The sequence below is a fragment of the Festucalex cinctus genome, chromosome 4 (genome assembly GCF_051991245.1).
Source record: "Festucalex cinctus isolate MCC-2025b chromosome 4, RoL_Fcin_1.0, whole genome shotgun sequence".
Lineage (NCBI taxonomy): Eukaryota > Metazoa > Chordata > Actinopteri > Syngnathiformes > Syngnathidae > Festucalex > Festucalex cinctus.
In genome coordinates this window covers 19,838,013-19,864,180 of record NC_135414.1, presented here as the reverse complement: position 1 = coordinate 19,864,180, position 26,168 = coordinate 19,838,013, and the positions used below count along the sequence as shown (strand labels likewise).

Genomic DNA, 26,168 nt, shown 5'->3' with positions numbered 1-26,168 from the left:
CTTATGCCCTAAGAAATAGACACTTGGTTCTCTCGAACCAGGAAAACATAAGAACAAAACGTGTGCTTGTGTTTCCCCCCCAAATTGCTTGTGACTGATAAAAAGACAGTAGTGTTAGCCAGTTTGTTCTTGATAGTCTGGCAGCCAGTGTTCATTAAACATTTGGCTCCGAACTGGCTGTGTGGACACATGGCTATCAGTGGCTGTGTTGTTTTTGTGTGCGTGTATGTTTTTTATACGCGTTGTGTCGACAACAGCCAAAAAGCAAAATAAAAAAAATTTTGTAAGTCAAATGAATTGATGTTTGTGTTTTAGGTTGCCAATCACTATGGGACATATTCTCTGTGTTTTTGGCTGTGCGCATTCTCATGTCCAGTCCACTCAAATGTGTCATTTACGCACCCTCGTGCCAGCTCTGCACTCTGGGTGGAGCAGCCCTAAAACGTGGGCGCTGCAAACATATGCTGCACACGTTCTTCCATGGATTTAAGCACTTTTAACTGTGCCATGAATCCTTATGCTCAAAAGTGTACAAGAACAACTTTTTGAAGTAAATGAAATGGCACCTGGATGGATTGGTGGATAAAACTGCAAGTTTAGAAACATGCCTGCCATCCTTTTTGTTCTCGACACTATTTCTGCATTTTGTGTTTGCTGTAAAGACAGCAGCAGTATTGTATCTCTCATTCATTAACCCACCTACTCACTAACCATAACCCACAAAAAAAGCTCTCACACATTTTTTTCATTTATTTACTCTTACAGTTAAACACTCCTAACTGGTTTGCAATCAAGCTCCATTTTGGACCTCTGCTTAAAAAGTTCATTTGATTCAATCTGCAGCATAGCAGCAAAACAGACATACCCAGTTTTACGAAATATAATTCATGCATTTTATAACAGAACAATCCCAACCACATACATTAGTGTTCTGCATGAAATGACTAAGTGAGCTGTGAAAAGTATCCAATTTAACTTAATTGTTTACTTCAAATGATGTCGTTCATCTAGCGATGCCACAGACGTGTAGTTACAAGCAGACAAAGTGCTCGACTACTAAATGGCAGAAGGTACTATTAACCTTTATTAACCTTTGTATCCATTCATACGACAGAATAATAGAAAAAAAAAAAAAAAAAAGAATAATAGCTTTGTGTTCCGCTAACAAAACCAGATTTCATACTAGGTAAAGTGTATTTGTTTCCCAAAATAAACTGTGTATCTGTTAAATAAAGGTGAAAAATAATGTACTGTGACAGAGCTTGAGGAAGAAAAAAAAAATAGAAAACCACTGCAAGTTTTATTTGGTTAACCAAGAATTATATTTTTGACATTTGGTTGGATCAATCGGATTATAAAATCACCATTGATAATTTAGCATATCAGAAATTCCCAGATAGCAAGCGAAGTATAGGGGTCAGAACTGTTTTCATCTTTTGACGCTGCCCTGACATCCAGGTTTGATTTGGGGTTTTTTGTTTTTGTTTTTAATTCATGAGCACAGTTTTTAATTCTTAATTTTGAAACTGTCGGATTGAGAAATATTAGAGATCATCAGTACTGAATGAGTAAAACCTTCCATGCCTTTAGGTGCAATTAAAATGTTACACATACAGTATTTTACAGAATTGCTTGGGATACGTAACTCGCTGGAGTCTCAATAAGATCAGATTTGGTCATGTGCAGCAACACCCATAAGGCCAGTAAGACCACTCCATGTTTTTACATTTTTAAAACGATAAAAAATAATAGTCAAACTTTTTCATTGTTACTAGTTTCTATGATAACCTTCACCAATTATTCAGACATTGGGGCCAACCAACAGTTCTTGGAAGGTGAGACTGCCATGTGAGGTGCAGCTTATCTGATTTGGTGAAGACTGGCAATTGTTTAGAAGCCTTTATATTTGTTGTATATATGTTTATTTACTGTTTCATCCACTATAATTGGTTATAGGACAAATGTGTCAAATTTGACATACGGTACTCCATTTTGTGAAACAGTCTTTATAACCAACAGTTGCACAAATGATGATTTAGCATTTTAAATTTGTACCTTCTGTCCAATTAACCAGGATATATACAAATGTCTATTATTTGCATGCAATTAAAAATTGCCATTATAATAAACCGAACTGCCTTCAACAAATACAGAAATGGAAAGGGAAAATGAGGGAGAGCCGTATTGATAAATATGAGATGACAGTGAGGAGGAGGAGAGAGGGAGAGTAATGTAACACGGCCAATCATGCCCCAGTGGTTCTTCTAATCGCGCAAACAAGGTCACTGTGCTCCCGAGCCAAACTGGCAGACTGAATGCTTGCATCTCAGGCATGCTGTCTCGCCTTTTCATCCACTATTTCCCTTTTGCCATCATTGTGCTTGTTTCCTTCGCTCATTTAATCATACATACCAAACAGAAATCACAAATGGAACAGAACAGCACACACCAGCAACTGATGCTCTCACTGGGAGGTATTCACTACTCTTGTGACAGTGCTTATCAGTTCAGTGCATATAGAAATGTGATTTTTATGTATTTATTTTTTTAAAACTCTTGTGTGAATTACTGATTAACATAGAGAAAACAGTCAGCAGATTTTACTCTCCAATGATACCTTGACAATTGCCCCTAATATAAATTGGAATAAAAGAAAAAAATCCACCACTATATTCCAAGGTTTGAATTTTTTTAAGTTCAACGCATCATCATATTGATGTGTAGATCTTTTACTATGTAGTCTACAATTGGTGATGCACACTTGTTAGCCTAGATAAAAACGACCAAAGAAATCCATCATTTGGCCTAATTTCTGCCAGCATCAAAGGACTAACTTTGTGCGTGTTACTTTTTAACTTTGATTTTGAGCAACACTTATTCTGAAAGGGCAATATAACTAAGAGAAATATATAAACCTGTTATATTCCCCTCATCATCATGCACTGCGTACAAGATGTTAACCATGCCTCCTACGATAATAGCATAACATATTCATGTTGGAAAGTTGCAAACACTAAAACACTTAAGTTTTCAAAAATGGCTTACATTTGGTACCATTTGTGGCAGATTTAGTTGGGAATGTTGCTGATGGGTGATGTCATCAAATGGCGCCTATGTGCAAGCGCCTGCCCTGAGTTCCCGTCAGTTGGGATACCACCATCGAAGGAGAAGGACGTTAGGTGGAAGCTCCTTTTAGTTTCCGTGTCCACTTGACTCATTTCTTCTTGTAACGTTGAGTGAGGTGTGGTTGGTTGCCCGTCTCATCCTGCGACCGTGTGACGTTCGACCGGGCTGTTATGTTCTGGAGTTGGATCCCAAAAACGCAGACACAAATAAGATTTTAACTCTTTATTCGCATAACATCGAGAGGCGTAGAACAAACTTGACTAGACAAGAAACAACAACAATATATCGAGAATCACAAGACGCTAAGCTAACTTGATCTGTGGAGATGCACAGACGAACAGAGGTAATAATCCGACAAAAACACACACTTCTCAGACAAGATTATATGGACAGTGAATTGATCAGATTGACGGTGGCTAGACATGTGGGTCACAGGACTGACATGGAATTATCTGATTGGCTGTTGACCAGATAAAGAGATTAAAGATTCTTGACATCACATAGCTTCCGACATCACATAGCGTCTTACCCTTGTTTGACCCAAACATAACCTTGTCATGCCCTTGCATGACCCAAACATAACCCTAGCATGACCCAGTCATGACAGTACCATGACCCAAACATAACCCTGTCATGCCCTTTCATGACCCAAACATAACCCTGTCATGCCCTTGCATGACCCAAACTTAACCCTGGCATGACCCAGTCATGACACGGGCGAATTCTTCTTGAAGAGAATAAACAGCGAGCTTTGTCGGTTGGATGTCAGTTCTTGCTTCGTCTGTTCTCTCAACTGAACTGAGCTGAAACGCTACACATTGATTTGCTTTTGAATGTTTTCTCCTTCCTCTTTTTCCTCTTTCAAATGTTGCACTTGGCTGAAAGTTGATGTGTATTCATCATCACTAAATGCTTGAAATACATTGCTGATATTTGTTATAGTGTCTTCTTTGAGGAGAAACTCCCTTTCAAAAAATCATGCTATGTCCTATGCATGTTCATCTAAGTTTGTTAGAATGGGTACAAAATCAGAAATACTTTTGTGGCAGTGTCATGTAACGGGCCTTATAATGTCCGTTTGCTGTATATGGTAAACCATTAATACATGTAAAATAATACTGGGTGAGTAAATGAACACTGGATGTCAACGAAACTGGGAAAACAATCATTCATTGTCTCATCCATAAGCATCTAATTAACCTTGAATACTCAAGCAATACAGATGAAGGTCATGACTACAGTTTCTACACTGATCCCTTGGGTATGTGCTGACAGCTGTTTGCAAAATTGACCTGCACACGTCAAATATATATCTTCTCCTTTGGTGGTCATAACCCTCTGTTCATCTTGTATTGATCAACATCTATATAGTCCAACCTCACTAACACCACCGCTTGGTCTTGCCATGTGACAGGCCTTGTGCGTGATGAACTATAACCCTCTTTGCAATTCCCTTGAAGGTGATCGGGCTAATGTGTTCCCCTGAGCCATATGTACAAACTTGTTTTTTTTTTTTACCGCATCATTTGTCTGTTGCATCCGTTAATGGTTCATTGAATGGAACAAGTTGGCTGGCTTTGCATTTGCATTGGGTTACACACATTGCACAGAATGTATACGGCCGTTTGTGTCTCGTGTAAATATTGTATTATGTTCTTCAGAGGATTGCACTGACCAACGATGCATGCATTTTTAATTGCTGGGCCTCTACCAGAGAAAGGAGAAGCCCCAGGACAGGTGGGGAAACCCATCCATGCATTATCTATTTTCGCTTTCTTCAAAGTGGTCGTCTGTGTTACGGCCAATTCATACTTTTCTTGTCTGAAGGGCATCCGTTGTTCCGTGTGAAAATCGTTAGCCGCCCTTGTGCATTCGACCACGCGAAGCCCAATTTTTGTGACCGTGGCGTGCATGCACCAGAGAAATGAATGAAAGTACCCAAAGTACTGATACCCCTCATTTTTTGCACCAGTGTGCTAAATTCTCTATCCCTTCTCTTCAGGTGCAGTGGTTGCACATTGGATTATTGTTTTACTGTTTCCTCTTCTTTTCACATTCGCGTTGTCTGTATTTTGATTTAACAGAACTGTGTGCATATCTGTGTCCGTGCAAAGCGAAACGACCTTATTGGCCCCAGTCGTAGGTCTTCAGCGTTTGCCCCAAGTAGTTAAGTACTTCTTTGCTCTTTAGTTAATATCAGTTGTCTCTTAATATGGGTTTTGATCCACAGCAAATGCACGATGAAGACTGCAATAGTTGTAGCTAGCTAACAGTTTTAAGACGTGTCCATTTGTTGGATATACTTGGTCTCATATTCAGTTTTTATGGAGTTTTGCTCTTGTATGTAAAGACTTTTTTTTTTTTTCCCCTGACACCTAAATTCTTACCTTTCTGTACCATTACCATCAAGTAATAGCCTTTAGTCTATCTACCCTGAGCTCGTCCGAACTTAATGTAGACCTCTTCATGATCATCATCATCATCATCATCATCATCTTTTCTTAATGTAATCGGTTTGATTTTTCAATGTGACATCACATTAGGCATGCAAAAATCTTGGACCTAGGCTTACATTGCCTCTTAGTTTTAATTCTGTCTTGATTTGATCAAAGGCTGGTAAATGGGGGCACATGCTCCTGCCCACAGGCTTTTGCATGTATTTGTCATGTTTATTCATCATAGAAAACATATGAGCTTAAGTCGGCATAAATTAAGCAGTTTATAACTATCATCCAGTTTGGCAAAATTGTGACACCCTTGTGTTCTGGATTGCCTTGGATATTCCAAAAAAATATCTGTTCTTTTTATGTTTTCATTAAACAAGTGCATGCTATCAGTTTTGTAAGTTTTCAGAATGGTATTCCATGTAAAAGTTCAAATTTTGAGTTCAATAAGTAACACTGTTATCCCAATATCAATCAACGGCATTAGACCTATTTAAAGTAGAAATCAGTATGTATGTATTTGTTTTATTTTTAAGCCTTGCAATAATGTGTTCTATGTGCCCCACAAGTCTCAACACTGTATTGGAATGCAGTAGTGGAATAAGAATTGAGAAGAATATCCATCCATCCTTTGTCTTGACCGCTTATTCCTCACAAGGGTCGCGGGGGGGTGCTGGAGCCTATCTCAGCTGGCAATGGGCAGGTACACCCTGGACTGGTTGCCAGCTAATCGCAGTTGAGAAGAATAATTCACAAGTTTTTAGCCATCTCAGGGCGTAGCCATTTTGATATTTGTACTGCCCTCTGCTGTCAACTGGAATTGACGTCAAAGTACTCTTATTCGTGTGTAGTCTGTCATGACTCACCTTTTGTCTGGATTTTCTCAAATGTATACTCTCCATCAAATTGTGCCTCAGCAGAAATGGTAGAATATGAAGAATGAAAAATGTTAAGCTAGTGAGTGCAAATGCAGTGTGTGTGTTCTGGGGTTGTTGGTAAAGGCCGCCTGGAAATTACACTCGTTATAGCAATTTTTGCCGTAGGTGCTATTTGAGCCTTAAAACAATGCAATTACATGAGTGCTTTATTTGAAGATGTGAAGCCACCAAAAACAGTTTTAGTTCTTAAACATAACATTAATAGATTTATTTATTTTTCACATTCATATCACTGCTTTATATTTTCTTAATAAGTGAAAATAATGTATTGTGGTGCTTGGGTTTGTCCTTTGGGAATATGTGAGCCAGCACCTTTTGCTGGGTAGCAGGTAGTCGTGCACTATGTTAGTTGATCTAAATTACAAAACTCATTTTTCTCAGTTTTTAACGTGGGAAATGTTTAATTAAATTGCATGAAAGAACCCAAGAAGGATATGCTGTATTTGGTGGTTTGTTAAGAGAAGAGGTTGAAGGGCAGCCCACACTTGTAAGACTGTTACCAGAGCGTTACAGTGCCACTATTAAAGAAAAAGATGAGTGGTAAGTGGTGAGTTCTTAAGCGCAAGATGGAAAAGGGAAACAAATGAGATGGAAGCAGGAAAAAGTGCAAAGTTGTTTGACAGAGAAAGAGGGCAAACTCAGTGTTGATGGAGACAGGCTGGTTACCAGATGGGTTTTGTCAGAAAGAGAGGGGAACAGAGAGCAAACTGGTGAAGAGATGGGGCAGATGTGGCTGTCAGTAATACGATATGGCAGATGCGATTTTATTTTTAGGACACAAGGCCCCAGAACGATAGGTTTTATAGGGTTTTGAGTGGGTTGATCTTTTTAAATATTCAACTTCAATGAAATATAGAGCATGACTCCAGGCCGTTTGGAATTCATAAGTCTGTTTGGCAGGACTGGCCTTGCATGTTGAGATCTGTCAAGCAGCCTGAGTGTTAAGCACAACCACTCAACTGGCACTGAAACAATGGCAAAAAGAAACATTTTAACATCAAAATACTGAGACATCTATAGGAGGCTTATTTATTTAGTCACACTTCCATTTCAATTGAGAATGTAACTTATTTGTTGTGCCTTTTCATTTTGTGTATACTTATCCTTCAGACTGTCATAAATGTCTACCATTGACTTGTTAATAAAAACATTCGTTACGTTGAAGAATGCACGATAACTGTCGGTCTGTTTTGTCTTACTAATGGAGGGAAAAATTACATTTGTATCGGTCCAATATTGTAAAATTAGACCAATATTGACAGCCACCTAAAATTCCCAAGCATTGGTTTGGCTACTGTCACTTGGTTTAGTGTCACTTTAAGAGCCACAACCAAGGCTCCTCCGTGATCACCTGGCCCGACGAACGTGGAACCACCTTGGAGGCGGCCTGCTGCAGGTAGCCGCCGGAGGGCTCAACCCGGCCTTGTCTTTTCCCTTTTAACTGTGCTTACCTTGTTTGCTGGATACTATTATCGTGTGGACTTAATCAACATTGGTGAACAATACAAATTGACGAGTTATATTGACTTTTACCACACTTTCAACATCCCAGGTGAGATGGCGCAACCAGCGGGACTTCCGTGGATCATTGTTATGTCTGGCAGAGGCAACGTAAACAAAAGCAGGACAACTGAGCCAAGCAATAGCTAAGCTAAATGGCTAGTAGTGTGCATAAGTGGTTCAGAAAATGGATGGATGGATGCTAAACACTCTGACACTACTGTATACAAACGACCACGACTCATTGAAGTGCAGTTATGGTGAGTGACTTTACAACAATTAGAAAATGCATAAAGCATCCCAGGCTTTCAAAGACAACAAATAGCATTTACCCCTAACTTGGCTACTGTACCGTCAAATAAGTTGCATTGTCACTTAAACGTATGCATGCAAATAATGTTTCGTCTTTGTGTATTAACGGCATTTTCCCTGTGTGAGTGGTTTATAATGGCAGAGAAAATGGTTGGTTGCCAGTGCTCAGTTGGTGTGAATCTGCTGTTCTATTGAATATGTATTAGCACGCTCACTGATGTGGATATTTAGCAGCAGTAACCACATAAATAACAGGTAGCAGAGCCTGAAACCAAGATATGTTTAATTCAAGCCAGAGGCTGTGAACTAGCCTGGCAATATTTTATTAGTGAACAACCAGGGCTTAATAGAAAAGGTGAATAGAAAGTGCACGCGTGTCTGTGGGCGAATGCAACGAGAGACCGACCTTTGTAAGCAATGCTGTCCCAGTATGAGTATACATTCTCAGTCCATTACCCTGCATGTCGATGTAATTAGAGTACGGCAAAGTAGATTGAGAGCCATGGCTGCAATGCCATCTGCCAGGTGTTTCTCCTCTTTCTAATTTCTTTTGTAATTGCACACTGTATTTCAAAACCCAAAGTAATTTTTGCCATGAATTAATGAATGCATTTTTACACATTAGGCTTGCTAATTGACAGCTCACATTATCAGTTTGGTGTCGTCGTCCCCCCCCCCCCCCCCCCCGCTTTTTTTTGTCACCATAGAAAGTGTACTTCACAAGTGAGTTGTTTTGTTTATTTATTTTTTGTTTAATCAGGTAAGGCAATTGAGAACAGTTTCTCATTAACGATGCGATGCAATTTAAGCAACAGTGTAATTACAGTTTGTGGATGATAACGTGAACAGCCACGATAAGATGAAAACACATCAATCAATAACCCGATCTGCTCCAAACGTTACAAACCTTCTTTAAGCAGATTTTTATGCTAATGTTAAGATTGGTTCAGGTGTAAAATATGTGTCAATAACTATCACTCGACAATAACTGTCTTGTTACTGTGTTTTGTGTTTTATTGTTTAGGCTAGCAAATTGTCCCACAATAATCAGAAATTGTGACAAGTATGACATATTTGTTGTTGATGAATGGACGTGTTGCACAAACCCCCGGCAGTGACACTTAGATGCACACAAAAGAATAAAGTCTTTCCTCAGCCAGCACACTCCATATGTGATAGCATGTTGCTCTGAAAATGCTATGAATGATGTGTTAGCAAAGCGTTTATGGTACACAGTATTGTTTTAAGTATTTACAGTTTTGTTTTTTGTTTTTTTGTTTTTTTAATTCTGCTGAGAATAGGCTAGTGTAGGACTTATGGGGAATCAGGTTCACTTTTGAGGCATTGTTTAATGCACCAAAGCGTGCAAATGCAATGTCATGCTTCAGTGCAGCTCACAGCGGTTTGGGTTCACCAAGGAGCACAAGACTTGACGGACATTCAACTCTGCCCTTTCATAGTCTCGAGATTTCCCTTTTGCGTTTGGAGGAAGACGGTCCTCTACCACTTCTGTATTGTTACTAAGTGATGTTCTCTTGAATGTCCAACACTAGATCTGGCCGAAATGGCTCACTTCTGTACGTTATTGAGAAGAAAATGTTGGGGACTAATTAATCGATAAATTGGTCTGGCCCTAGTTTGAACCGTCATGGCTGGGTATGTCCTTAAATTGTCGAGCATCGTTAATGTACCCTCTACTTAGATCCCAAATGCAGCAAAATAGTTTCTCTTGCACGATAGTCTTGCATTAGCTTGTAAATGTCAGTTAGGACCTCGCTGAACAAACACGACCGATTTTGGGTTTAAAAATACAAGACAAAGAAACACTTTTCATTGGGCAAACAAGCAACAAACTGTCACAGCAACTGTGGTTTATGGTCTACATATATATGTATGCTAAGTTTGATCCCTTTAGCTTTAACTTGTTGTGTCAATCACTCCACAGGGAGAAACTGCATATTTTTGTAAGTGTCTGACTACTTTCTTCTTGATGTGATCAAATACTGCAAACTTCATAAGAGTGGAGAGATGGGGTGTGTGAGAGTGATGAGAGGAAAGGCTCATCTGCATCGTGTTTGATGTGGCAAATGCAAATGGACCAAATGAGATGATGAGGGGAAAAAAATGTGAATTCATCCTTGCAGCTATTTGCAGATAGAAAAAAGGATTGACAGGGCCTTTTACATTTCTACAAAATGTGATGTTATCAGACGTATGAGCATGTTTTGTTTACCCTTTCTTTCCACTTATTGAACAATAATTGGTCTTTTTTTGCACCAATATTCTCATTCTATAAGCAATGTCAGTACTTGGTATAAGAGTTGAGAGTCCAAGGCTCATCCAGCAAGTTGAATGATTTTCTCAACCCCATTTTTTTCTTCTTCTTCTTTGGGTCGACTGCAGAGACGAAATGAGAACTTGAACAATTCAAACTTTGAGAAAATGAGGGAGAAAATCAGATATTGTTGCTGACCATTGAAGAATAGAAAACAAACCATTTCAAGCATTTCAAGAGCTAACTCGCAATTGATGTCAGCAGTAACTGCCGCGATGGAATCAAAAGACCTTTTGATATGAATGTGAAATTGCCAGAATTCCATTAGAATTTTAATCATCTTTTAGCGGCACCGTCAACAGTTTGTGAATCTCCGATCTAGAAGAACATTTACAGTGGTTTTACAAATTAAAAAAGAAAATCGAAGTCTCTGAGTTCATCTCAAAGGTGTTTGGTGGGCTCAAAGGTCAAGTTCTTCGGCAACCAACTTATCCAAGCCTTGCTTTGTAGTTGTTGCTTTCTATTCTCATTTTGTTGGAAGCAGAGAATTGTCCAAACTGTCTTGATAATTACAAATCAGAGGCAATGAATGTGTCTGGTTTAGCCCCTGATTGACAGATTAAGCAGTACCTCATTACTTTAGTTCATGTAGCTCATCCTGATCATTGCCAGACAACATATCCTCCTCTCCCTAAATGTCTTGGTAAACCGAAGAATTAGGATTCAGCAGGAGCCCTAACTCTTGCCTGATTTATTGATTAAGTGGGTATATCAATACGTTTGCCCCACTGCGGTAGTTCTAGTTAAACACTCTCAAGGCTTGGTCCAAGCAGTTATCCGTTGGCGACTTCCACTTGCTTGTAGTGTCAGCTCTTGGGATTCAATTAGCAACTGGGAGAGGACACACACTTCACATCTTTCAGCCTTGCTAGACAGCTTCTACGAAGGCATGCGTTGTGAAGCTCTTTGACTTCAAAGGACGGGTGAGGGAGGATGTCACTGAAAGGCAGCGTGAGAAGAAACTTAACCTGGGAGCACTTTGATCATGTTCACCGCTTGACTGCTTTAAGGCTTAACAATGTTAAGACAAAAATGAAAACGGTAGATAAGAGGTGATAGTGGACTTTGAAGTCATCATATCGGAGTGTAGGAATCAACGCATTGTATAGAGAGAGACCGATATGTTTTTCAAGGATTCCGATTACATTTGGAGCCGATATTCACTTTCACTCAATGGAAAAAGATTGGCGTTAAAATAAAATAAAAAAAAAAAGAATAAAAAATACAAACTTCAGCTATTAATTTTGCCAATGTTTTAAGCATATCTTTAATGAACAGCCTTTCAGATTGTTTTTTTTATTTTTTTTTTAAATCTTAGACAATACAAATAAAGTTCATGGAGCTCCCAGGGTCATCGGCAAAAAAAGTTAAATAAAAATTTAAAAACCAAAATAGCTCCATATTGTTTTCTATAGTAAATGCAGTATTCAAAAATTTTGACTTGAATTTTTAATTTCAAACAAAAACAGAAGCTGCAGAGTTTCCAGGTACAGCAGCATACCCGAGAGAGTTAACCTAAAATTTAAATCTAGAGTTCCCTGAAGTTAACACAAATTAAAATGGGTCCTTTATCGACCATCAAATGTATATATTTAAAAAAAAAAAAAAAAAGTCAGATGCCGATATTCCTCAAAATGCTGACTATCAGCACCGATAATCAGACCGACCAATAATCGGTCTATAATCTCCTATTCCCATAAATTGTGAATCATTTGAATCATTCCATGTTGCAGAAAAGAATTGGTAATATTTTGTAAGTTTTTACACCCGTGCCTGCTCTCTAAGATGACCGGTATTCAATTCAACAGCAGCAGCATTCTCGATGTTGGATGTTAAAAGGCAATTTACTGATACCACTATTGCCAATTTTCACATTAGCTCTGAGTGTGTTTCCTGGCAAATATGTGTTTATGAGGCGTCGCACCCACATCGAGTAGGAAAGCTGTTATGAGGGTAAATGTCATAACGTGAAAGAACGGAATTATAAAATGAGTCTCGGCTTTTCAAACGTTAAGTCACAGTCTAATAAAGTTGTCCTTTTTTCAAATACCATTGTGTCCTGCAATTTGGGGGAGTGAAAAGTGGCGGCGACGCCCGTGATCGAAGGCTTACTTTGCTTAATTTTGCAGTCTGCTCTATCTTGTCTTGTCTCTCTACTCTCCCTATATCCTTATTTATTTGTCAGAGTTTGTGTTCAGGGACGTTCCTTGTCATTCGTCAGCGTGCCCATAAAACACACTGTCATGACTGACTGGCCACGCTCCAAACTCATTACCGATTGGCTGACAGAGCGGCCTGTTCTGTTCTGCTCCGCTGTGTTTGACTCCTATTTGCCAGACATCTCGTGCTGAGGAAACTTTAAATGCAGTGGCGTTTGCGCTCCCGCCATACTTTTCCCGTCTCCCTCTCAAGGTCACATGAATATGGATTCACCCTCTCCTGCCAGCACGCACATACTGATGATGAAGTCTAAGGTCTACTCAGAGGGATTATAATTCAGAATGCAGGTCTGATTTGGTCACTGACTGGCTGTTCTAACTATGAAAGCAAATGGGAGCGGGCAGTGAAGAGCGGACTGTGGCGGAGGTCGTTGGGGCGGACTCGGGGTAAATAAGGAGAAGGGATTGAGATGAAGAGAATAGATAATGATTGTGAAACCAGCGGCACAGGGGCGAGCTCAGTCTTGTGGGGATGGACAACATGTATGAAGAAAGTGACAGAGACTTGGAGATTGAAAAAGACAACATACAGTGTTATTGAGTTTCTGTTGTGGTTGATCGGCTATATCTATTTCATCATATTGTAAGCCTGCCACAGCGAATCAGTGTGTCTATTGTCTGGAGTATGCGTCCATGTTTGTGTGTTTCCATCCTAACAAACAGTGTCAAGTAAATCGATGTGTACATTCACTTTGCTTCCCATTACTTAAGTGCCTCTCGCTTTTCTTTGCTGCTATTCCTGCCGCTCCATTATGTGCGTTTCCCACAGACTAACAATTATAATGGTACATTTTCTGTGCTTGTAATTTGATTATGTGCCTTTGCTTTGCTTGCATTAATCGAAGAATCTTGAATGACTACGTTTACATGCAGTCAATATTCAGGTTATGGTCAAAATTCCAGTTTTTGAAACATCCGGGATAACCCGTTTACATGCTTGAGCGGACAGTTACTCCTATATACATACATATGTGCAATGCATAGACAATGTCATTCGCAAATAGACATCACTTCTGCTTTTAACTTTCTACGTTTAATAAAGGCATATTTATAAATATATATTGTAAAAAAGTAGTCTGTTGCCTCCTCTTTCTTAGCTTTGTCATTATGTGCTGTATGCATATATATATATATATATATATATATATATATATATATATATATATAAACACACACACATTAGGGGTGTGAATTACCGAGTACCTGACGATTCGATCCGTATCACGATTCGATTCGATACCGATTAATCCCGATATGAATTTACAAGTCGATTGTTGCGATTTTTTTTTTTACTCAAATTTAGAAAATACCATTCGGTAAACTTGTACATGTACACTGTAAGATTTGTATGAAAATGTATTATTTATTGATCTGAAACTTCAGTCTTATAACTGTGAGTCACTGTATTTAAGAAACAGGTTGTAAAAATTTTCATGTTTGAACAGTGTTGAAAAAAAAATATTAAGGCTTAATGTTCCATTAATATAATATTCTTCCATGCTTAAGGTGTGAAATTTAGACGTTTTGTTGAAAATTTCTCCATCAAAAATGGATGTTAAAAAATCGATTTGGGTGCCTATTGAATCGATTCGAGAGTTGAGTGCTCTAGTATCGCGATATATTGCCAAATCGATTTTCTTAACACCCCCTAATAAATAAATAAATATATATATATATACACACCGCTCACTGCGGTATTTTTGTCGTAGAGACAGAAAATAACGTTAAACCGCTGCAAAGAAATCAATGCATCGAAGTGAGGCTCGTTTCACAAGTACATACGAGTCGTTATTGTACTACCAGGATTCCTTAATAGAAATAAAATAAAAAATAAAAAAAGAGGATTAGAGCCCAGTCCAGTTGCGGTATTCCAAATACGATTATATGTACAGGAATTCCGGTTATGAAAGGGGCAATTCTTATTCAGATTTTTAAAGATTTGTGGTTTTGCGAGTTTTACATGGCCTTTCAAAACCTGAATATTACCAATATCTGGGTTTTAAAAGAGTTTTTGACTGCATGTAAACATCTTGTTGCATAGAAATTTAATCCGACCCGTTCTGCTCACTGTTTTGTTTATCTGCCCTCCCCCTCACAGAAAACAAGAAGGCAACTTTACTTCGGTCTCGCTCACGGCTAAATGCAAATACCAGTTCTGCGGCGGTGAAGTCTCCACCCACCAAGGAGTCCGACACCCAAGCGGCTTCAACAGCGGCGGCCAAAGCTGCTTTGTGTTCAGATACAGGACACCAGTACAGGATCACCCCAGGCCACACTTACGGGTCAGAGAGTGAACAAGTGCTGGTGAGGGAAGATTCCAAACCTGCCGAGATCAAGAAAGGGGATGAAGGGGAGCCTCTGGCCGTGCAGACATCGTCCACTGCTGCCGTGGTCTCCAGCGCTAGTGGGGAGTCTGACTTGGAAGCTCTGTTAGCAAAACTCAGGGCCTTGTAGTAGTCAGGCCCTCCAGCCTAAATTATATTTCACACATGACTGTTTTCAAACACCGTTGCTTTATAATTTGGACATAAGTATAAAATGTGTTAGTGTAATCCAAAGAATGAAATCTTTGATGAAGCTACACAGAATTACTTATTTTAAATCTACACCAAATTTGCATAGTGTGCTTGAAAGTACTGTATCTCAATTTGACATATGTGGAGCACAATCAACTTGTAACACTTTGGTTTACAAAATGGATTCAAGGGAAACACAAAATCTTTGGCTAATTTGTAAATGTTTAACAGTGGAATCTGACCTTTCATAGTGCAGTTTTTGTACCTGTGTCCAAAAACATGTATTTAAATCAAACGTAATACTGTTCAGCACTTTCTAAATATGCTTCTGATATATGTTCACTTTTATTCAATTTTTCTGTATTTATCTTAGGTTTCCATGTATTTGTCTTATCTCATGTTTGCCAGCAAGCTCCAAAAGGATTTAGTCGGAAATTATATTAAATATTTAGCACTTCATTACATTTGGACATTTTTCATCTTCAACTTGTCTCATTCACACTTGTTTTACCTCTATGTACATGAACAAACCTCCACTGAGACTCACTGAAAAATGAATGTCCTGCCGCAACACACTCCACAGTTTTTTTAATAAGTCGATTATATTATGTTCCATTAAATCCAATGCAAAAAAAATAAAAAATCTCCATTTTGTAATGATAGCAACTATTTTGGTATAAAATCCTAAATGATGAGAAAATCTGTATTAGTAGCATTGAGCTCAAATGACACTTACTTGCTTTTAACATTTAAAGCCGAACTAATTATCTTCCAACCTCAAAGCTTTGACAATATTTTCATCATGTTCTGTATTGTATTTTATATTTTGCTAATAAAAATGTTAATTGCTGCATACTCAATTCCTGACATTGTATGGTTACTTTTATATACCAATTTGCAATAAAATAGTTGCCTGTGTAACAGATTTGATCATTGTTGCCCCCCTAAACATTTTTGACTGGGGAGTAATTTTGAGTTTATTTGCAGTAAATGTACTCACAAATGCGCTTCAACATACTTGGCGGATAAATACTACAGACAGCATATTTTCCCATAAATAACCTAAATAATGCACTGCAGAGTGGAGACAATAGTAAATTCTAAAAGTTACAAGTACCTTTTTTTTTTTTTTTTTTTTTTCAAACGTACTGGTATAATGTGGATCAAATGCTTATAGGAAAATATGCTATAGCATAAGTACATTCGAACGTGAATATGTTTCAACATATTTGAGGCTATGTTTGTACTTGTTTTTCAAAAATATTTAAATATGTTAATGGTTAAAACAGTGACTGTATTTAAATAGATTTGATCGTGTTATTGTTTTTCTAATGAGAGTTAAAACGGATATTGGTCTAACATACAGGTAGAATGTTAAAATGCTGCAATGGGCAAGAATGAAACAACAATGAATCAAAATTTATTGTCTGTTCTCATCAGAGCTTTTTTTGCCTTGAATAATCACTGCTCCACACAACAGGTACTATTGCATATGGAAACTTATAACAACAAATAGATTGTTTCTGTTTAGCAACAAGAAGGCAAAGAGGATTGCTGTAACAAGGATCTATGTAAAATGTGGATGGTGTTAAGTACTCAACCAACACTTCACATAGAGTTCACATGCCACAACACAAGCAATAAACATTGTTCATATTTTCCTTAAAATAAAGTTGAACAAAGAGTAACCAAAAAGGTCAAAACATTATTTTAACGAGCATGACTTTTTTCCAAAGAGAATGTCACATGTAAAAGCCTTCAGATCTTTTTGTTGAGGTGAGGCTGAAAAAGTCTTAATTAAATATTGCACATTCTCTTTAAATGTCTTTATGTGTTTAGAAGAAAATGTGACTAATATCCATCCCATTTTGCATTAGTATCTGTATTTGCTTGTTCCTTTGAGTTTGGCAGACCGTTTTGCCGCTAAAAAAAAAAAAATCAGCAAATTGAGACGGGGAGCATACGGGGGCTGGATTCTGTTACACTTGGGGAGCCTTCATTACTCACAGGCCTGTGCTTCAGCCATGAGGTTTATCTATAGGCCTAATAAAGTAGAACAAAACATATTGTGAAGCAGATTGCAGTCTGGGCCTCTTTGATTGGAGATGAAGTTAAAAAAGCATCTGAGGATTTTTACAGAAGGTGGGAAACACAAAGCAGATCAGATTTGTCACTTTTTCTTTCCCCTTGAGTCAAAGAGTGAACGTGGAGCTGTATTTATAATAGCCTCTGCACATCAAGCTGTGCAATTTTACGCCACAATTTATTCTTCTAATTTTCCAGTCCTCTGGCGGAATCATTTGTCATCTACTGTTGATAGTGTCAGTTGCTTTGTCGAGGAGGCAAAAAGCAGGAAAGATGAAGCCATCCATTGCTTTGTCCTTCATAGCACGTTTGTACACTAATGATTTATCTTGCCAAAAACAATTTAGAGGATTACCGTTGCCTGGATGCTTCTTTAGTTGTTCAAATCCTGAAAGTATGTAATTCGTATTCCGAGTCCACAAAAACCCAGAGGCCATTGCCATTCTTGCAGTAGGTACAAAGAGTCATCCTTGCAAGGAAGTCAAATGGAATTGGTGGATTTGGACTCTGGAGACTGACTCAGGTCTGAGACTTCTCTTCTTTATGCTACAAGAACTTCCCCAGTATGCAAACTATAAAGTTATCGCAAAACTCATATCTTACCGCTCACTTTGTAAGCTCCCCAAGCCCTCAATTCTGGCTTTTCACTGCTAATACGATATTTACCAAGGGTTTTCTGAATATTTAAAATCAGGAATGAGTTGCCAGCTACCTCACGGGTGAAGGAGGTGAAAAAAAATAAAGGAAAATGCTGCAGAATGTAGATTAGGATTAAGGTTCACAACATTTTATATTAATAGCGAAGTGATATTTTGCAATGTGAGCTTTTTATTTTTAAAAAGTAATGTTTGCTAAGTCTTTATTGTTTTGTTTTGTTGGCACTCAAGCTCTCCCTAATGTAGACTGTAATTCACATCTATTACTTAATTTACATCTGCAGTTCAAAATAAAAAGCACCTGCAGCAAACATTGTAAGCAAACTGACTGAGGTAAAGTTAGATAATTAACAAACACCTGCTTTTAAACAGCTCAAGAAAACTATTCTTTGTGGCAAACTGGTTCATAATATCTGACGTGAGCTAAGAAGACTCTTCATAGAGGGCACAGACATTTTATGCATGTTTTATAAATGGAATACATTTATTCTGTATTAATATTGCGTTTGTGGCAAATTCCACCCACTGATCTCCATCTCAGGGGGCAGCCATTTTGCCACCTTTTGTCTGAGTTTGGTCATGTGACATTTGTAAGCTGAGCTGTGATTGGTCATTACCTGATCCCGCGCGCAACTGTGATGTCATTTTCAGTCGACAGCAAGTGACAAAATGGCTGCCCCCTGATATGTATAATGAGCCGATTTTGCTGATTTATTCAGGCATTATTATTCAGAATTCTGTCTTTAGACTAGTGGCGCTGCATAGAACATATTGTAAAGAATTTAACTGACTGAGTACTAAAATTGGTGAATATCCAAGACAGTGTAAGTGCTTAGCAAAAAAAAACAAAAAAAAAACAGCTGTGTTTTAACCGTGACATCATGCTGCTGATTTTTTGTGTGCGTTGATGTTTGAACAAGCAGTGCACACATAGGTCTTTCTTTTTTTCTTTCAACCTCATTTCCATTTCACTTGCAAGTGTTTTTAACAGAGCGTTTGTTCTATTTTTTTTTTATTCTTCCTTCCAAATGAAACCATGGAAACCTCTAAAGTGATGTCAGAAGCTGTCATATACTTCAGGTTCATGGAGATGCAACAATCAATTAAACGATAGCACGCTTTCATTCTTGACCTCAATTATTTCCATTCATGTTTGCTTCCCAACACTTTGTCATATTGCTTGGTTGTCATGTCACTGCATGGGAGGCAGGCAGGATTTGGACTTTGGAATTAATGGTCTCATTTCCAGTCCCCCGGTCGACAAAATAAATATGACAACTAGTCGCTTCCCCGCTACTGCTGAGGTGCCCTAGTCCAGTCCTAGATGCTCATTACTAGGGGTGTGAATTGCCTAGTACCTGACGATTCGATTCGTATCACGATTCACAGGTCACGATTCGATTCGATACCGATTAATCCCGATACGAATTTATAAGTCGATTGTTGCGATTTTTTTTCATTCAAATTTAGAAAATACTAATCAGTAAGCTTGTAGAGTGTAAGATTTATATGAAAATGTATTATTTATTGATCTGAAATTTCAGTCTGATAGAGGTTGTAATCTGTTTCATGTTTGAACAGCATTAAAATAAAATATTAAGGCTTAATGTTCCGTTCATATAACATTCTTCCATGCTCAAGGTGTGAATCCTAACCCGAAGTCAGACGTTTTGTTGAATATTTTTCCATTAAAAATGGAAGTTTAAAAATCGATTCACACACACACAAAAAAAAAAACACAAAAAAAAAGGCAATGATGATAAGACGTTGAATCGGTAAGACTACCGAATGAACAATTCTGAGCTCTTTTAAAAAATAAAAAAAAAATATCGATTCAGCCGCCTATTGAATCGATTCGAGAATTGCGCGAAATAGTATCGCGATATATTGCCGAATCGATTTTTTTTAACACCCCTACTCATTACCATTCAAACTTAACTCTTTTTTTTTTTCTTTTTTTTTTTCTGAGTAAAACCTACTGGCCCCTTATTGGATGAGTTCAGGTGTCAAAACTGTCAGCACAACAGGGTTATTATAGTTTTGGAATTTTTCATTTTAGTTTTTATTTCGTGTTGAGTTTTTGTTTTTTAAATTTAGTTAGCTTTAATTAGTTTTCAGGGTGGTTCCGTATTTTTAATAAATGGTTAGTTTTAGTTTAGTTTTAATTAGTTTCAGTAGTTTTAGGTTTTTAAAAAAAAAAATGTGTGTTACTTGTGCGCAAAATTAAAAAAAAAAAAAAAACACCATGGTGGTGACGTCATCTTAAGGTATTTTTCTATTGGCTGCTGCTAGATGACGTCACTTCTGTGTGACACACTTTCAAACGTCCATATTCCGGTTAATATCAGAATAAATCTACTTAAAATCATTTTTAAAATCATCCCCAAAGGCTCATAGATTAAATTAATTACCAAAGACGAAAACAAATGACTCTTTTGCTATAATTATAGTTAGTTTTAGTTAGTTTTTGTAAACATAAAATGTATTTTCAGTTAGTTTTCTTTTTTATAAAGCATTTTCCGTTAACGAAATAGTTTTTTTTTATTTTAGTTCTAGTTTTTTCATTAGTTTTAGTTTACTAAAATAACCTTGCAGCACACCGAAAGTTCTGATACTATAACCGCCTCTGTTGTTGATTATTCAAAAAAAGAAAGAAAAAAAAAATAAGCGAGAACAAGTTGATGTGCCTCCCTTTGGTATCGACTCGCAAATATGTTGCTTCACCTGGATGTCTTCCATTAAATTATTATTTTTTTGTCTTTCCGGTGAAAACAGCAGTGCCTTTGTTTCATATGAAAGCAGATCTAATGATTTTGATTCTTAACATCAGATGTAGGAGAGCGGATTCCCACGTTCCTAAAAAGCCGAGAAGACATTTATTCCTGCGCCCAGCCGATACTCTCTTGACAGTGTCTCGGTGTTTACTCCTCTGAAAGAAGAATTGTTGTAATTGCTCAGTGCGTCAATGCCAGAATCCTCTGCTCTTCTCAAAACTTTTGCTCCCGACATCTAATAAATTGGACTTCTGAGAGACTGAGCTGTGTTTTTTTTTTTCTGTGTGTGTGCTTTTTCTTTTCTATCTCTACTACCAACGAGGTTTTTTTTTTTCCTTACTTCTGAGCTATAAAGCTGCAACAAAGTGTATGACTTGATGCCAGAATCCCACTGATCTCGCAGCACTGAAGCAGGGGATCCTCGACATGGGGCTCAGATTCACAATGCGACTGTTGGTAAACTAATAATGTCACGGGGACCAGACATGCTCTTTTCTCTCTGTAGTGCAAAGATCAAGCTGATAAGCCGCCGACTCCTGGCTATTATCCCTTCTTGTTCCTTGTACCTGTTTGCACGGTACTTGCCTTCTCTCTTGTGAAACGGGGCTGCCGCCATCTGTTCCGGCAAGTTGTATTTGTGTGTCTCGCTCGTCTTTGATCACGGTTGCGTTACGCCAGCGAAAATGTTTGGCCTCCTTCATTTGTTTCTTTGTTTCTCTGCCCTGCTGTGATGTTTGTCGACGTTTTCTTGTTACAGACGCCAATCAGCGAAACAGTAAGTAGCATTTAAAAAAAAATAAAATAAAAGGATAAATCGCTGTGTTCAAATGAAACATCACACCAAATTTGGCAATCACAAAAAAAATATCACACCAGATTTTGAATAATTCCCTTAGACATCCTGTAGGCCGTTCATTGACCTATTGTTGCAGCGTGAAGGTTCACTTTCTTCATATAAATATGTTTCCTCTACTAAAATGGAGCCCAAAATACTCACGGCTCGGCACCTCAAATTCATTTAATCACAGATTTTTTTTTTTTCATTCCCCCAATAAATAGTTCTCTGTTTTCTTTTCTTTTGTTTTGTTTTCTGTTTTTTTTTTGTATATTGAAGGTTTAGTAGCATTTTGTGTTGATTTTTTTTTTATTTATTTCCGCTTTTTAATAATATATTTCATTGACCATCAACTATATGCCTAATCCCCATGAATGGTGGCGTTCCACTGCATAATATTAAGATGTAATATCACCATTCACCACTAGATCGCAGACAGGGCTGAGTTGTATTTACATTGGGTCTTATACTGCCCTATTTACTACAATATGAGTAGGCCTACTAATTTTTGGTGGATTTGTAATGACACGCAGGACAGACATAGTACCTCAATAATACTGAAAGTGTGAATGAGTTGATATTTAATATAAAATACACAAAATGAGGTTTTGCAGTTAATGTTGGTTTGCTTTTACTTAAGCAGTTTTGTCTCAGTATGTGTTTGATTGTTTTATAGATGCACTGAAAATTAATTACGAAAAATGAAGTATAGTAAGAGCACGTATTTTTCACATAAGCATGTATTTTGTCCATAATTAAAATAACATTTTTGTCATACATCTGGTTAGTAACTACGTGCCCCCATCAGAAGAAAATTTTGACACCGCCATCGTACATTCACCTGACTTTGGTTGTCTGTGACTTTACATGCCCTGCAACTGACTTGCGATCAGTTCAAGGTGTCGTCTGCCTTTCACCCGAAATCATCTGGGAGAGGCTCAAGCAGTCCGCGACACGGAATAGGATGAGTGGTATTGAAGATGGATGGGTGGATTGATAAATACAATTTTGGAAGCTCGCAGCAATACTGAAGCAGTGTTTTGCCCTTTCTGTTAAAGAAAATGTTGCCCACATCCGTCCCCCATGCGGACAGTGCTGTCCATCAAACCAGCACGCTGCATCAATCATTCAAAAGCAACAAACAGGAGTGAAACTCGGATTTTCATGCCAGGGAAGCGTGACCGACGGGGAAAACTACATTTTACGCATGTTACTTTTTTTTTCTTTTTTGGGGGGGTGGGTGGGGGGGGTATATCTAATTAAATATTTATACTGGTCCATGCTAATATTGTTTTACTTTTGGCGTGTGTGTGCACATGTTTGCGTGCATGCACGTGTGTCAGCAAGCTGATAAACCAAAGGCCTGCCGTTTGCTTTTCAAATGCTTGTCATAAGCAATTAAATGTGACTTTTGGGAGGAATGAACAAGAAGATCCCATCTCATTTCTGATATGTGACTGATATTGGCCTTTAATACTGAGAATTTGACAGATGAAAGTTGTTAGCCTGATATTGTCTAAAAATGTTTTTTCCAGAATTGGTCACCAAGATTACTTTGGATTTTGATGATGGGAAATTCCTTTTCTGACACATACCAAAGGCATTTTGTTCGAAAGAATGAATGTGGAACACGCTTCAAACATTAATATAATCCAAAATATTGTGGTCAGTGGAACATATACACAAATAGAGAAAAATAAATAAATAAATAAATAAATAAAAAATAAAAAGCTTTTTAAGGGTGATTTTGGCAGGGGGTGTATTATACGCGGATGCATGTTATTTACCGTATTTTCCGCACTATAAGGCGGACCTCATTATAAGGCGCACCTTCAATGAATGACATATTTTAAAACTTTTTCCATATAAAGTCGCTAAAGTAGAGGCTGGGGTTACATTATGCATCCATTAGATGGTGCTGCGCTAAAGGGAATGTCAACAAAACAGTCAGATAGGTCAGTCAAACTTTATTAATAGATTACAAACCAGCTTTCTGACAACTCCATTCACTCCCAAAATGAATAAACAGCTGTTTTATTATTTTCTCTGGGGTAAAGTATTAGTATTAGCTGGCGATCCAAGATGGTGGGATCTTCTGCGCATGCGCGTCACCGCTCGTGCAGGGTCACCGATAGCGTCTTGACAGCGAGATCTGTGGCGGCTCAATATTGATCCATATATAAGGCGCACTGGATTATAAAGCACATGGTCAGCTTTTGAAAAAAATGAAGGCTTTTAGGTGCGCCTTATAGTGCGGAAAATACGGTACATGATTTGAAGGTAGACCATATTGAAATATAATTAAAACATATTACGAACCATGAGTTTAAGAACTTTTGGTCATGATCTGGCATGAAGATGTATCCAGTCCTTTTGGGAAATACAGTAAAAATACCGTAGTTGTCTAGCCTTTAGGTGGAGGACTTCTGCGTGAGTATATTTGTAAGTTCTTGGTGCATCGACAAGGTTTTGAGCAATTAATGACAAAATGTAACTGAGGAAAGCCAGCAGCTCACCTCGTGGGCCGAGGGCCACACAGTCCTTGATTACTTGTGCACTGCTAAGGACCGTGGCAGAGTTCCATGTGTGTCTACCACTGGGGGGTCAGCCACCCTGCGGCGACTCCTGCCAGCGCGAATGCTATGGTAAACTGCCAACAATTGTGCCCTGCTTCTGAAACAACTAAACAGCCCCGTTTGCCTTCCTCAGCCTCCACCAGCAGGCTCTCAAATAAGAAAAGACAGCTGCATATCTTCAAATTAGAATGCTGGCATTTCGTGACTGGTGCACCTGCTGAGAGATTAGGGGATACTTTTTTAAAATAGCAACAATAAAAGTGATTCCAGCTGGTTAGCCATATAGACAAATGTATTTGGACACCATTAGAGGGGAATTTAACCCGAGATATGAAATCCTTGTTAAATTTTAAATATGCATGGCTCCATTAACACATTCACTGCCAGCCCAGCAAAAATGCATTATTTGACGTCTTTTTCCGTCAATGGCAGTCAATGACTTAAGATGAGATGTAACCAAAATTGATGGATTTTTAAGCAACATTTGCCTTAAAAAAAAAAAAAAAAAAAAAAAGGAAAAAAGGATGCTGCAATAGAATCACAAAATATATTGGCACATTGTGTTTAACACATTCACTGCCAGCCCAGCAAAAATGCATTATTTGACGTCTTTTTCCGTCAATGGCAGTCAATGACTTAATGATCACTGTTTACTATGGAAATGCAACAAAAAAAACAAAAAACAAAAATGAACTGAAGTGTACAACTTGATGGAAATTAGGGAAACAAAGCCTTCTCAGTAGAGTTCCACTGAGGACAACCTTCTGTTCATGCACATTTCATGATGTTTGCAGCATGACAGTCAAATTTAATCCACACAAAGCGAGTGGATGTGGCCATGAATTCAATGCGTTCTTGCCCCTCAAACAGTATATGAAAGCATCATTATCTTGGAACAATGTGGAAACGTGAGCCATTGTTTTTTTTTCTCTCTCTCTCTCTGTCTGACTCTTTTTATTTTTTATAGTGTAGTGTGTTTTTCAGTTTGAGTTGATACTTGTTGTTGAGAGTCGTTCAATTGGCAGCTGCAGAGAGGAACAGTGGCACACCAACAAAGCGTCTGCTGCACATGCAGTGTGTGGGGGTGCGTGTGCCTGCGTCTGTGTGCGTGCGTGCACAAATTCTCCTGTTATCCTGTAAGCACTGTTTCTCAAACTTTTCCAGACAAAGCAATGCTGAAAAACCAATGGAAGGTAGACAACCTAATTTTCATTCCATTTAATTTACATAAAAAAAAAAAAAAAAGTCTAAGAACAGAAGTGCCACTTTGATCCGTTAAACACTCTAAATTGATTCCATAATATGTTGTTTTTTCTAAAACTACATACAAAGCTTTTGCAAATAATTCAGGATTTTCCAAGATTTGGGATTTTGCCATTTATCATTCGCCATTTACCAGAACTGATCCAAACCTGCACTTTTCCACAATCACAATAACAACAACAATCTGGAGAAAGCATTCACTCTCATCATTAATGTGAATTGATCACAAATTCAACGTTGACCCAAAGCAAAAGATTAGTTCAAGAACTAAGAAGAAACTCACGCACTACTTGGGACAAGTGACAACCGGTGTCGGCGCCCTTTTAGAAACCCTCCTTTACAAAATTTGTACACTTCATTTTCCATCTTCCATGCACACATCATTCCCTGGAGGCTCCAGACAATGTGACAGTCACATAACATGCGAGTGAGAAGCATCCAAGAACAGGATAAACTACGGTAATATTGTTTGTGATTCCTCCCTCTCACGATTATGCATTTTTGTTGCGTTGGGGGCAATATTTGATGCATACGCACTCACACATATGTTGCATTTTTAATTCACATGTTCAGCAAATTGCATTCGTGT

At 38.1% G+C, this 26,168-nt stretch overlaps 1 protein-coding gene across 3 annotated transcripts in view; it reads left to right on the top strand.

Annotated features, from left to right (window-relative positions):
- The window catches only part of LOC144017717 (protein diaphanous homolog 3-like), a 74,148-nt gene extending 57,837 nt beyond the window's left edge, over positions 1-16,311 (top strand). For all 3 annotated transcript variants that reach the window (XM_077519584.1, XM_077519585.1, XM_077519586.1), the window contains one exon: positions 14,973-16,311. In XM_077519584.1, the coding sequence (XP_077375710.1) occupies positions 14,973-15,328 (356 nt within the window). In that variant the 3' untranslated portion in view covers positions 15,329-16,311. The remainder of the gene's footprint in view (positions 1-14,972) is intronic.
- The last annotated feature ends 9,857 nt before the right edge of the window (positions 16,312-26,168 follow it).